Source organism: Folsomia candida, unplaced genomic scaffold, assembly GCF_002217175.1.
Source record: "Folsomia candida strain VU population unplaced genomic scaffold, ASM221717v1 Fcan01_Sc010, whole genome shotgun sequence".
NCBI lineage: Eukaryota > Metazoa > Arthropoda > Collembola > Entomobryomorpha > Isotomidae > Folsomia > Folsomia candida.
The window spans coordinates 3,259,257-3,273,527 of record NW_019091202.1 but is presented as its reverse complement, the minus strand read 5'-3'; the positions used below and the strand labels follow the sequence as shown (position 1 = coordinate 3,273,527).

The 14,271-nt window shown below is 34.9% G+C and overlaps 2 protein-coding genes across 2 annotated transcripts; one reads left to right on the top strand and one right to left on the bottom strand.

Moving 5' to 3' along the window:
* Nucleotides 1–4,254: 4,254 nt before the first annotated feature.
* Nucleotides 4,255–6,096, bottom strand: LOC110854441 (farnesyl pyrophosphate synthase). The gene is made up of 4 exons (XM_035855445.1): nucleotides 5,825–6,096; nucleotides 5,092–5,251; nucleotides 4,459–4,776; nucleotides 4,255–4,272 (listed from the first exon to the last, which is right to left on the bottom strand). Exons 1-4 carry the CDS (start codon nucleotides 6,094–6,096, stop codon nucleotides 4,255–4,257), a joined length of 768 nt encoding a protein of 255 aa, XP_035711338.1.
* Nucleotides 6,097–10,395: 4,299 nt separating this feature from the next.
* Nucleotides 10,396–11,735, top strand: LOC110854440 (squalene synthase 1). The gene is made up of 3 exons (XM_022102877.1): nucleotides 10,396–10,480; nucleotides 10,797–11,195; nucleotides 11,689–11,735. Exons 1-3 carry the CDS (start codon nucleotides 10,396–10,398, stop codon nucleotides 11,733–11,735), a joined length of 531 nt encoding a protein of 176 aa, XP_021958569.1.
* Nucleotides 11,736–14,271: the final 2,536 nt, after the last annotated feature.

Sequence of the window (14,271 nt, the reverse complement as noted above, 5' to 3'; positions counted from 1 at the left end):
CATTCAGAATTTTAAATTTTAAAAATACTAAAAATTTCGAAAAATTGAGTTTGATATTGGATTGAAGAAAGCAACTATCTGGGAGTATAATGGTGAAAGAAATTTCAAAATCCGAGTAAGATTGGATTTTTGGCGTGGATTTGAGTGACTGAAAACTGGAGTGAAAGCGTTTTTTGGGCATTTTTGAGTGGGTGTGGCGGGCGCAAATGTGGCCATGGAGTCAAACCACTTCAGGGCTTTAGTACACTCATGGGTCCCTACCACATATCCTGTAAAAACCAAGCTATCACCTACCCGGAGTATAGTGTCTTTACGAATATTTAATTGTGCCTTGCTCGTTGGAATTAAAGAAAGTGACTTGAGTGAATATACGATTATTTTATCTACTTAAACTAGATTTTATTTCCAACAAATTACTAATTGTCAACACAATTCAGAGCTCTGCACTAACACGAGTTGATTGGTGACTAACTATTAACAAATTAATCGTGGACATCAATTACAAAGAATTAACAATTCTTACTCTTGATTTCCTACCACGACGACTAAATCCAAAATGTCTGACTCTGACAACGACTAAAACTCGACTGTGTAGAATTCTTCTACCTACTTACTTACTACGACTTAACAAAGAGAGACGCGCACCCAAAAATCCCACCCTGACGTCACCATGGCAACCACCACCACGTCTCGGGGCAATTATAGACGCGTACTCAACAATTTACAAAAATACATAAAACAATTTCATAACTACATCATTTTACATTTAACATATCCAAAGGGCATCAAGATCTGTTATTATCAACCTCGCAAGCTCCCCTCCTAAGAAATACGTAATTAATTTGAGCTCCAGGAAATTATGTAAAGCGTGACGTATAATGTGTTGTAATCTCTAGTTTCACATGCATACGTATGTATCTATGTACATGTGTGCACGTACACATGTATAATATGCATACTGTACAGTAGACAATTAAAGCTGTGGGAATATTTACATATGTACATGCACACAATTAAGTGGTATTTGTACATTATTATGTATTTGCGAAACAGATTATTTATATATGAACATATGTATCTGTTTGGAAAAGTCGACTTGGAAAATTGCGAAAATCAAGCTGTGTATCATCTTAATCGCTACGTATTTACTTAATTAGCCAGTTATTAAGAAAAGTTGATTCAGGACTTCCCCGGGCTTCCCAAACACGTGCATATGCATCGGAAACTGGTCTGCTAATGATTTTTGGCTGATATGAATTTTTTTTAAATATGACATTTTTGTGGTTCACTAAATATTTTCCTAAAAAATGACCTTGTGACCTGCGCGGATAAAATTTGCATGAAATTTCTAAAAAAAAATTGACAAAACGAAAAAAAAAACTTGATGTCATAAGTTCATTTTGATTCAAAGGGAATCAATACCTGGCATTGCAAAGATCGTATGTATTAAAATAATCCTCCAAAAGGGTGACGCAAACCATGTTCAACCCAGGTAATTTTGCTAAATAAAAACATGCCCATTTGCTGGATAAACTTTCAGATAAGGATCCTATGGTTATTAAGCTTAGGTTTTTCGAAATGTCCCAAATTTCTCAAAACTTCGAAATTATGTTGCTATCCCAAATGTGTATTATGTACGTATGCGATATATGCGGGCCGTGACGTGTATTCCCTCATTGAATTTTCCTTAGGATTTTATTAACTGATTTCTTATTTATATTTGACCGAAAGTAGGCGGTGCAAAGCATGTTCAACCCAGAATGTTATTTCACCACCTAAGTTTGAGACATTCTGTTCACTCCCTGACTTTTGAATGACAACTAAATTTTTGAACAGGTATGGTTTGAGAATTTACTAATTTATAACGCAACTTGCACAAGTTAGCATAAATCAGAGCGTTATTGGGGCCCCAGGTTCGAGAAAACGCGCGGTGCTTGAGGGTAATTTGTACTTGCGGCAGCAGCTTGATGGAGAAAACCGGGTGTTTTCGCGAACCTGTGACGCCCGGAACCCTCCCTTAATTTTTGCACGTCTATTTACTCAAGTTCAATAGCGTTTCTAAAAAGTTGGTCTTTCAAATCAAGTTGGGTCAAAACTACTGTAATCTTGGCTGGACATAGCCTACTTACCCATTCTTACAATTAGTAAATAAATATGTATACTTCCAAAAATATTTAAGCAGAAAACTAGGTAAATTTTGCATAAAAATATGCAGCAAAGTATGGCCAGAGGGAGACCATGTAAATTCATGCGATGCAAGGTGTGCAAAATTACAGGAGCTACGATGCCCGTTGCGACATACATACATAAAATCAGACCTGAATACATTAACGTGATGAAATGTATAAAATGTGCAAAGTTGCACAACAAGATTCTAATCTATATGTATGTAAATATGTAACTAATTAGTAACTTAATTAAAATACTTATGCAATTACGTATAACGTAACATACATAAGTACATTACATAGTTCTTGAGAGCATGATGATTTTTAGATTGGTGAATTTCCATAAGGGAACGTTCATATATTACGTCATCAAAAAATTGCCGATTTTTAAACCACTCATCCACCTCTTCCTTATTCTACTCATGTTAAGCTGAATAAAAGCAAGATAGGCGACCCGAAACCAACTTTTTGATGACATAATTTATGATGGTTCCCTAACCAGTCTAAGTTTCTCACGCTTTTGTGCACATAGGAAATCATGAGTCGTTATCCGGTTACATATGTATGTAGGTTTGCATAATTAAAAAATTGAATTAGTTGAGCGTGATGCAACCGCATGGAAGCTTGTTCTTTGCGTAATCAAGTAAAACTTAATCTTTGGATGTCGTGGTTGCTGATGTTTTATTTATCCATGGTAAAAAAAATTTAACTTGGCCAGTTAAAAATTCTAGCATTTGATAAGATCTTCTTCAAATTTATATTACAAAATGTTACGTTTATATATATCAAGATATGTGTAAATACTTCAAGAAACCCATGTTTATCGGAAATGGTGTAAGATATACATAATATTTTTTTTCTGACAGGGAGCAGTTTCCGACTGCTACGCGTGCCCAGGATATGCACCAAGGATTAAATGTTGGTCGCACCGCTTATAGACGGGTGCCTGCAAGATTTATTCTCTGGTATGCACCATGTTTTTTTAGAATGTATGTATGTAATAAATACATACATAAGTCCGACCCCAGATGAAGGATTCAGTCATATTTACCTGCAAAACTCATGCTTGGCGACGTGGGGGTTATTTAAAATTTCATGACATACGAAAGTATAACTCTTTGTCGTGATTTTATTCAAAAAATTTGAAGATTTGAAGGATTTCTAAAATTATGTCAGTTTTAAAAATGAATTTTAAAAAACATTTAATTTGACGCTAGTGGCGTCACGGCGCGGCGCCAAATATGAGTTTTGCACGTAAATATGGATGGATCCTTCATCTGGGGTCCTAGTAGACTCTAAAAAACATGGTGCCTACCCAGAACACCGGTAGCAGTCGGGAACCTTCTCTTGTATATAAATCTCACTTTAAGAAAAGAACTTCTTAAATAATTAAATATGGCATATTCGGCGGGTGTCTTAAATGAGTGTAAAAGCTATCAAATCGGAGATTTCATTAGTTCATGGAGCTAACAACTGGAGCGTGTAAATATGTACATTGAGGGAACATCCATACATTTCGTTATCAATAAAACGCCATTTTTTTGTCCATCTATCACCCACAACGTCCCTAATTCTAATCATGTTAAGCCTAACACAAATAAGGTAGACGACCCAAACTATGCACCCACCTTTTTGATGACGTAATGTATGAACGTCCCGATAATAAAATTTTTGCAGGTTTGGTTAAATGAGACAAATATTTATTGATACATACATATTATTGTAACTCCCGTGTAAATATTTTTGTTTAGTTACATATGTATGGATTACTTGGAGCAAGTGGATGCGGCTGAGAGTTTTTCCCACGCCGATTATAATTTACACAAATGCGCGAAGAATTAACCCCTATTGTGTAGACGGAAGGAGCTACCATCTCACAACGAAAATTTACACTCTTAGCAAAACGGTATTTAATCACCACCAACGGGAGTGCATGATTTAACCGGCGCGGTAATAATGCGCATTACCGCATGGTGAAAAAATACTCCGCTGTGGTAATGAAACACCACTCAGAATCAAGCTATTACCAGCCCAGGGAGAAGTTATCACTAAATTATTATTATCACGGAGTGTGTATGTACATATGTTAAAATATGCCCCTGATCTGCAATTCAGATTATGTACATCTGTACAATTTTTTTAACTGGATTTTTGTAGTTTAACTTTGCAAGAGTAATGAAATCTCGGTGTTTTCATAAAAGTAATTACATATTTATAAAGAATTACATATTTATTTACATATGTACATATGTATTACCCTTCAAAAATTCTACATTTCCAATTTTTTCACCAAAAGTTTCAGGATTGCTTGTAGTCGTAGATTGCGCCAACCAATGGCAGCAATTTGTGCCCTTGTTTTGTCCATCGATTCACTCCGATACTGGCGAAAATGTTCATCAATTTGCAGCTCTTGAAACATCTTCTTCACGATGAGTACACATTCCTCGTCATTTTTGCCGTAATTTTGTTCGAGAACGGCACGCTGCTTGCGGTCCGCTAGTTCCATAGCTTTGCAAATTAGCCACGTACACTTCCCCTCTGAAATATCCGTTCCTTTCTTCCCGATCGTAGCCGGGTTGCCGTACACGTCCAAAAAATCATCGGTTGCCTAGAAAATATGTAAATGTCTAATTTTTGAGAGGCTGTTTCGAAGGTTACAATATAAAAAAATGATTCTATCTTTTTTGAGAAGTATTTAAATACATTTTGAAATCATATTGAGCATACTATACTAAATCCAGCATAAAATTTACAATATCAAGTTAATAATACTCTGGATTTAGCGTAGTTTATTTAGTTTAAAATTATGCAAGAGTGCATTTCCTCTTTAAATGGATAAAATTATTTTTAAGGGTGTATTTGCATGAAAGCCGTTGATCCGTTTGGTACAAAATTCGTGTCATATTTTATGCTAAATTGGTACCTGGAAAATTTCGCCCAACTGGAGCCCCACAGTGTCAATCTTTGGTATAAGCTTGGAATCCGTCAAACCAGCAAGAATCGCTCCGAGTCGAAGTGGAAGTACGAAAGTGTAGTAGCTCGTCTTGTATGTTGCAATTGTTGAAAAGTTTTCCATTTTGAACCTGAAAAAAGTGTAAATTTTAAAAACCACGTGCTAGCAGCAGAATTGTTGCAGCTCGAGCGATTACCAAAGTACAGAGAGTGTCCCCAGATTATAAAGATAAAAGGTTTTCAAAATATTTAATAAATTACTGGTGTAATTTTTTTAACTCAAAATTTCCAAAAACCCTTGCGTCTATCTGAAGTAGAGAAACTTGTTTAAAACTTTTTATACCAGTACTTTCATTAAATTCCACTGAATATACATAAGAATATACTTTTTGAAAATTCAGAGTTTGTAAAAAATTTGCAGAAGTAAATTCAATCCTCTAAAACATTTCAAAAACAACATTGGTTTATCTTTGTCGGGCTATTTCCAAAAAATTCTCATAAATTGTTCCTGCATAGGGAGACACCCTCTGTATCTGTACTTATCAAAAAGAACGCGATCGATTTTAGGGAAATTTTGACCCACGCCGGTGTAACTTATTCGCCCCGTATTATAATTAACGCCAGAAGGATAGGATGCCTTGACCCAAACCGTTCCCTCCCTCAAATCGATCACGTGGTTTCTGCCCAGTCCCTAATTATCTGACCTGTCCTTCAAAACGATTTTGTTCGCCATAACGTCCAGATTTTGCCCTAAAACCGTCTTCAATGTGATATCATGAAACGCGTCGACCAAATTGGTGTAAACCGGGGTCCCCCCAAAGTATTTTTTGAGCAGGTAGTAAACACTGGACTCCAGGTAAAAGGCGTCATTTATGGCGTTCATCCCCACTCCGTTGACCTTGTACCAGGACGGACGTCCCCTCCTCAGTGGGGAAGAATCCATCATGTCATCTGCTACAAGAGAGCAAGATTGCATCTGAAAATGTATAAATTTTTCTTAACTTTGACACTATTACGGGATATATAAATTGATAATTGATATGGTCCCTTTTCATTACTCTTCAAAAAAGTATTTATCCACTCAACATTCATTCAATCACTCTAAATATATTTGATTAAAATTTACTCAATTTTGAGTAAAATTGCCACCAAAGCAACTATTGAGTAAAATTTTCCCTGACAAAGGTAAAATTTACTCCTAAAATTAGGTTGAAAGATTTTTGCTCAACCTTGAGTAAATTTTACCTTTGTCAGGGAAAATTTTACTCAACAATTGCTTTGGTGGCAATTTTACTCAACTTTATTTACAGTGATTTAATAATTAGAAAATGTATGTATTCATTCATTTTTTATTTATTCTCAATCTGATAAAAATTACTTGTTCATTATATTTATATACGCACTCGTAATTCATTTTTAGCTCAAATTCATCTAACTTGATGGATTTGTAAATGCAACCCAAGGTTTGGGGTACATGATTCATGTGACATGAATACATATGAAATAAATAAATTTTATTCAATGTTCAAAAATCATTCAAAAATATTGAACAATTATTCACTCATTATTCAGGAATTTATTTAATAATTCATATCTGTGTATGAAAATTTATTCAATTTCTATTGAATAAATGAACGTGAACCGGTGTGACGTCATACATATATGTACATATTTTCATATGCAAAACTGTCATATTTATGTAACATATGCTCCGCTTATCTGAATAGTCACGACGGTATTGATTTTTCGGTATTAAAGTTGCTACCGCCTGGTATTAAAATTATACCAGTCCGTAAAAATTTGATACCAGTATTGTATAATTTTAATACCGTTATTACTACTGACTCGGAATTACTTCACCAAAAATTTGGTTCCCGCTTCGTATCCCTACCATACTAATAGCATGGGAAGGATACCAGCGCGGGATGGAAAAGAAAAACTGAGTTGATATTATTACTATTATTTTTTTTAAAAGTTATTATTCATCAATACCACGTTGGTAGAGTCACATATCGATACCGCCTGGTATTATACATAGTAGTTTAATACTGGATTTCGAAGAGTGTATGTAACATATCAGGATTTTGGTTACGCAATTTCTGTTGCCTATTTTTCTACACTCAAAACAAAAATTTGACAAATCAACACCGTCGGTGACAATATATGACTTAACCGCCTTGGTTAAAATGTTTATTCCGAGTGGTAATGAAATTTTTCCATCTGGTCATAGCATTATAACTGCCGGTATCAAAATCATCATATATAACTCGGAATCACAATTTTAACCAAGGCGGTTAAGTAATACATATATTGACATTGGCGGTGTTGATTTGTCAAATTTTTGTTTTGAACGTACGCATGTGCTCCATGAACCTGCTTTTTTTGCTGAAATGAACCAAGTCGATTTGTAAACAGGTTACGATCTTCCCCGCATAATTACGCATGTAACTTCCCATACGCAGGTTAAGTATGGTTTGTCTGAATAAATACTTACGTAGGTACTGACGAAAAAATTAAATAATTGATGTACGCATTGTCGGAAGAATTTTGAAATGGCTTTTGCCATGGTCAACATTTATCATATTGGGCACTTTACGAAATTTGTGTTTTTGCTACCCACAAAAACTCGATAATTTTACTAACCAACTCGCAACACCATCCCAGCACGCGGGCAGAATTAATTTGTTCCTCGCTAGGATTACGTGCCAATGCTTTGAACGTATTCACGATCAAAATTCCCTTAAAATTTGTCAAACTGAAAATCTCTTAAGTCATTTTCCTTTAAGGCATTTCACGTCAGCCTTCGTTATTCCTAAACTTACGAACCTTTGACTGCATTTCGAAGTCTCTATAAAGAATTTTTTTTTCTTACTAACGTACAAAAAGTTTGGGACAATGAAAGGGATGTTTTTGGTTTCCATACGTGGTTACGGAGTTACGAAGGACGATGTGAAATGCCTTATTTTTGCGGATTTTCATGCACAGGGTGGTTTACTGCTTCGTTTGTTCGGAGTTCTTAAAACGAGGATACGAGTATAAATACTGCCCACTTACCTACATAATTGCACGTTGCGCTCTGTGAATTGGGTAAGTGGGCAGTATTTATACTCGTATCCTCGTTTTAAGAACTCCGAACAAACGAAGCAGTAAATGTCAGGTTACAATGGAAAATTTTTCAATGGGAAGAGTTTGTAAATTTCCATTAGTTACGGATTTGGGATTGAGATTTTTATTAATTTTTATCAAAACTTATGGAACACTGATGACAAAATTTATAAAATATTGAATTCCAGAGGCAAAATGTCGGTAACTAATGCACTCAAAATAAAAATTTGTCGAATCAACACTGCCGGTGTCAATATATGACTTAACCGCCTTGGTTACAATGTTGAATCCGAGTTTTGATGATTTTGATACCGGTAGTTATAATGTTCTGACAGGATGGAAAAAAATCATTACTACTCGGAATCACAATTGTAACCAAGGCGGTTAAGTCATATATTGACACTGTTTTGTTTTGAGTGTGGAGATTTGCGAATTTTTCGCATCGAAAAGTTTTCCATTGTACCCTAACATTTAAACCACCCTGTATTTGGGTATGTGTTTTTTTTTAAATTGTTACCTCTGCAATTTTCCGTGTGGAACATTGTATTCTAAAACCTTTTCAAACCAATCCACCGATTCGATAAGGCCGCATGTTTCGCAAACTTGGTTTAAATCCTGTTTCAATTTTGGGAATACTTGACGGAACGAGGTTTCATCCTCTGGGGTAATACGGACACTATTCGTTAAGAGTTTTTAAAAATTGAGTTCGAATTTTCAAAAATAAAATTTCGATTTTACATAGTTTCACTATGCACAAAACTGGAACAATATGAACTCTGCTCACCTATTCTTTAAATGAGATGACATCCGTAAGTGTATAATTTTCATCATTTTTGAGCATAATGCGCCCAATAGCTCGAACATGGTGAGAAACATTTTTAGAGTATTTGATGTAAGTTTTGTCAGTATTTTGGACATGATTAAAATAATACCAAGTTGTATTTATACATATAGCACTGTAGTAAAGTGGTGTTGATAAGTGATACAATGTAAGATGAGCAAATCTCTAAGGACCGGTATAATTTTAATACCAAGCTGAAGGAACTTTTATACCGAGAAATCAATACCGGCAGGATTTTAATACCAGATTTGTAATAGTGTACAGAACTGATTAAAGCCATCAATTACTTCCATTTCTAAGCTCTTTAGTAGGCATGTACACTCATAAAAATCAGGGATAGCCTGGGACCTATTGATTCTTCAGTGTTACATTTGCCACCGGTTGGTGTTAAAATAACCCAGGACAATGAATATTTCTTACCAACGTGGTACATGATTTAGTACCGGTTTTCTTAGAGTGTACATCCTTTCAAACTAGTTCCCTCCATCCTACTCGCAATTAAAATGTGGTATTGAAAACAAGATTTAACACTTTAAGCCTTAATCTTTCAGTTACTGTTCAACCTTCACCTTAAATACTTGGACAAAATAAATAAAATTTTGCATTTGCATTGTCAATGGACCCTACATACATTTTTGCCTTTGTTACTGGCACCCTGTCAATATTTCTTTATTTTAAGATTTCCAAATATATTTCACACCCGGGTCAAATAATCCCCCTTCTTAAGCTAATCTTTAACCAGTCCAGTTTAACAATTCGACATGAAAAGAAAAGCCCCGAGTGGGTGTGGTGTTTTGATCTTTTGAAGAAAACGAGTAGAAGTTTCAACTTCCTGATTTTGGGCATTCGTCCCGATTTGGTCAGACCGGTGGCAGTATTTTATTTAATAGCGAGGGCACTTGACTCAATTGGTGAGTAACAAAAAAATCATAAATTCTGAGGGAACGTCCATAAATTATGTAACGCGAGAGGGGTGAGGGGGACACGAATGATATCGTGCCAATGTTACACATGTTACAGGGGAAGGCTGAGGGGTCTAGAAAATCGCAATTGTTTACGCTACGTAATTTGTGGATGGCTCCTTACACCCTAAAAAATAATGTCCTCCTTTTGAAAAGTAAACGCAATGTTTGAATTCTAAATTATGTAAATTCAGAATAAACTTTACTCTTTATCAGGTTAGCGTTACTCTGGAGGTAGTATATTTTACTTAATTTTGAATTCAGAGTGCATTTACAAAAAGGTAACATTATTTTTAAGGGTGTGTAATTATATAAGTATTTACCATTTGACATGTTTGATTTTTGTAAATTTTCCTTAGAGGATGACATGAAAGTACCGTCAAAAGAGAAGGAAAAACCTTTGTGTGAATTTTACACCCATATAGGAGACGAGGATTGGGTTTTACCCGGATGTAAGTGTGCATTTTCGTATGTACAAACACTCTAAAAATTCTTGTGACACTGTCGGAATTCTGCACAAAATTGCCTTCGATATTATTCTATAGCAATATCACCAGGAAAGTATGCTCTAAATTTTACTTAGGTACATAGTTGACAGTCAGTGATAAAATTTATTTATCAGTATATTTGCAAATATGTACGGATTACCTTGCCGTTATAAGTTTGTCGGATATATTGCAGAAATTTTCGCGACTTTAGACTTTATCTCAATTTTTTTCATAAATATCACCAACCTATAATGATATTCTTGTTTTGCTAAAATTTCAGTTGGCGCAAACCCGAACGAAGTTAAACTCCTCAAAGAATACGGAAATTTGGCGAAATGCTACAATTCCTTGCATCCCACGCATCAAGGCGTGATACGGGACGCCATAAAAGAAATGGGATTCGGAATGAACCAATTTCTCGACGAGGATATCGTCAGCCTTGCCCAATACAATAAGTATTGTTACTACGTGGCCGGCCTGGTGGGCATTAATGCTATCGAATTGTCCATTCTGAGCAAAGTTTGCGCACCGTTTAGCATCCCGGATGAGACGAAACGGTCCCTCTGCATTTCGGCGGGGCTCCTGTTGCAAAAAGTCAATATAATTCGGGACATAAGAGAAGATCTCTTGCAAATCCCGCAGCCTAGGATATTCTGGCCGAAAGAGGTACGAATTAGGGGTATGGGGCCGTTTATAAATTATGTATCGCGACAGGTGGGGGTTCTAAGGCTTGCATGCTATTGTGCCAATTTTGATACATGTAAAACGAGGCCCAATTTTTGCTTTACATAATTTATGAACGGCTCTGTTCACATTCATATATTTTGTAGAGAATGAATATTCATTCTGAATTCATTCATTATTCAATAAATTCAGGAATACGTAATGACTGAGGGATTCTTTCAAAATTTGAAATGAATGATTATTTATTCATTTGATGTTCATCAAGATTGAATGCACAATTTTATTCATTATTAAATTCTCACGACGAGCGTAGTAGTATATGGGCAAGTTGAGAGACCCAATAATAAAGTGAATTTGCACGGAGATTAATAAGAAATGAATAATAAATATGCAAATGTTTATTCGCCAATTTTTGAATGAATGAATAATTATTTTTCAAAACTTTGAAATTTCATGAATTTCAAATGAAAAAATACTTCTTTATACAGGTTTGGAGCAGGGTTACAAGGGATATATATCACTTAGTGAGATTTAATGATTTATATCATTTATCTCAGTTGGGGCTGAGTGAGAAATATGATAAATAATGAGATAAACTTGTAGTTCATAACCCCGTCCGCTAGGTGGCGCTTAAGTGCATGGCTCATAAGTCTCACTATTTCTCATATTTCTCATGTCTCACTATTTCTCACTATATCTCAGTGAGATGAGATTTATGAAGGTGAGATGAGATTTCTGCAACCCTGGTTTGGAGTAAGTATGCCACACAACTGGACGATTTTCTCCTCCCCTCCAACAAACAAAAGGCAGTAAACTGCTTAAATGAATTGGTCATTAACGCCCTTCCCCACATGTTCGATGGTCTCACCCTGTACCCGAACGTGTCGGATTTAAGTTGTCAAAAATCCCTGGGTGTCGCTTTTACCATGGGAATTGCCACGTTGGCTTTGTGCTACAATAATGAAAATGTTTTTACCACCATCGTCAAACTGAAGAAGGGTGAGGCTGCCTGGATTTACGATAATTGTTCCGACTTTGCTTCTGTCATTTGGCTGGATAGAATTTATCTTTGTAAGTTAAAATCGAAAATGGAAGGTAACAAGGAGAAAAATATTTCTCTGGTGGATAAATGTATTCAGAAATGTGACGAATTACTAAGAAATGTATGAACATAGCAGGACCGATTTACATGAATTGTCATTTTCAACGAAATAAATGGCATTAGGGGACGTTCATAAACTTCATAACGCAAATTTTGGCTTTTTTGGACACCCACCCTCCCCTATGTGACAGCCTTTGAGGGAGACAAATTGCCAGTGTTGGTTTGGATAAAGAAGGTGTTCAGCATATGACTTAATGAATTTTGGAAGCAAGTAAAATACATAATTATTTTTGACTTAACAACAGCGGTTCTGCTATTTTATCCGTTCCTCATCTTATTAGTGTTTTAGTGTCAAAGTATTTCCACTTTTAATATGAAAAATGAATGAAGCCTTTTAGGACATTTAAGATTGGAGGAATTATAGCTTGACGATTTTTGTGAACTCTTTATACAGGCATGTACTTTGTGGCAAACTAAACCATTTTTGAGATTTTCTTTCTGAATAATAATTTCATGTTATTCGATGTGTACAAAATTTGAAGTCGATAAACTAACAAGGGAACCACAACTACTGTCCCATCTCGATTTCCTTCGAAATATCCTTAATCGACAGATAATTTAGTGAAACTAAAACTTTGTCATATAACATGCGGTGTAAAATCACGTTTTCGCGAAATATTTGGCGAGAACTGCGCCAAAACCTGTCATTTTCCCAATGCTTTTAAAATGTCCATCAGCCTTTCGAACGATGAAATGAACTTTCTGCCATAAAGTTTATGGAATATTGAAAAAATATATATGTGCATATCCTCGTAATTTAAGCCCGATCACGAATAGGCAAAAAGTGATGCAAGCTTTTGCGATTTTTTTTCAAATTGCGAAAATCTGAAAAAATTCGCAAATTTGAATTCTTCGTTCGTTTAAATTCAACAAAATTACAATATAATCAAAATCATAGTTAATCATTAATGATAATTAATCAATAATTAAATCAAAAGTTTAGCTAATGTAAAATACAATTTTCTAATTGCCAAAAATTTGTAAAAATTGAGGTTCGTAATTTTTCAATTTTTCATTATCATTTTATAGAAACTAAAAAAGTATCATTTACATACAAATGTTTGAATGAAGGAAAAGCTAATTTGTAGAACAACTAAAAAATCACGACATACATTGCATTTTTTTGCAAGTTGCAAAAATAAATATCGCAAATAATTTCGAAAAATGCGTTAAAATAGACTAGAATTGGTGATTTTATCTAATTTTCATGAAAAATTGCGAATTTAAATTTTTGCAAATTTTTTCAATTTTTTTGCAATACGAAAAACGTATTTTAGATTGGTCAGACTTTGTAAATTTTGTGGAATCTAAAGGAGCAAAGAATTCAAATTTGCGAATTTTTTCCGATTTTCGCAATTTGCAAAAAATTGACAAAAGCTTGCATCACTTTTTACGTATTCGTGATCGGGCTGAAATTACGCGGATATGTACATATATAATTTTTCAATATTCCATAAAGTTCATTTCATCATTCGAAAAGCTGCACTGTAAAAAAAAGTTGTACTAAATTTGCCCAACCTTGAGTAAAAAAGAGGATGACACAACAGTCGAGGTAAAATTTGTCCAACATTGAGTAAAATTATGATGATGATGCACCTTGTTCGCACAACGTTGGGCAAATTTTACTCAATTTTGGACAAATTTTACCTCGACTGTTGTGTCATCCTCTTTTTTACTCAATTTTGTTTAGAGTGTGGTGGCTATGTTAAAAGCATTGAGAAAATGGCAGGTCTTGGTGCATTTCTTGCTAAATATTTCGCGAAAACGTGATTTTGCACCGCATGTTCTATGACAAAGTTTTATTTTCACTAAATTATCTGTCGATTAAGGCTATTCCGAAGGAAATCGAGATGGGACAGTAGTTGTGGTTCTCTTTTAAGTCTTACGAGCGTAATCGATTGACAGACAA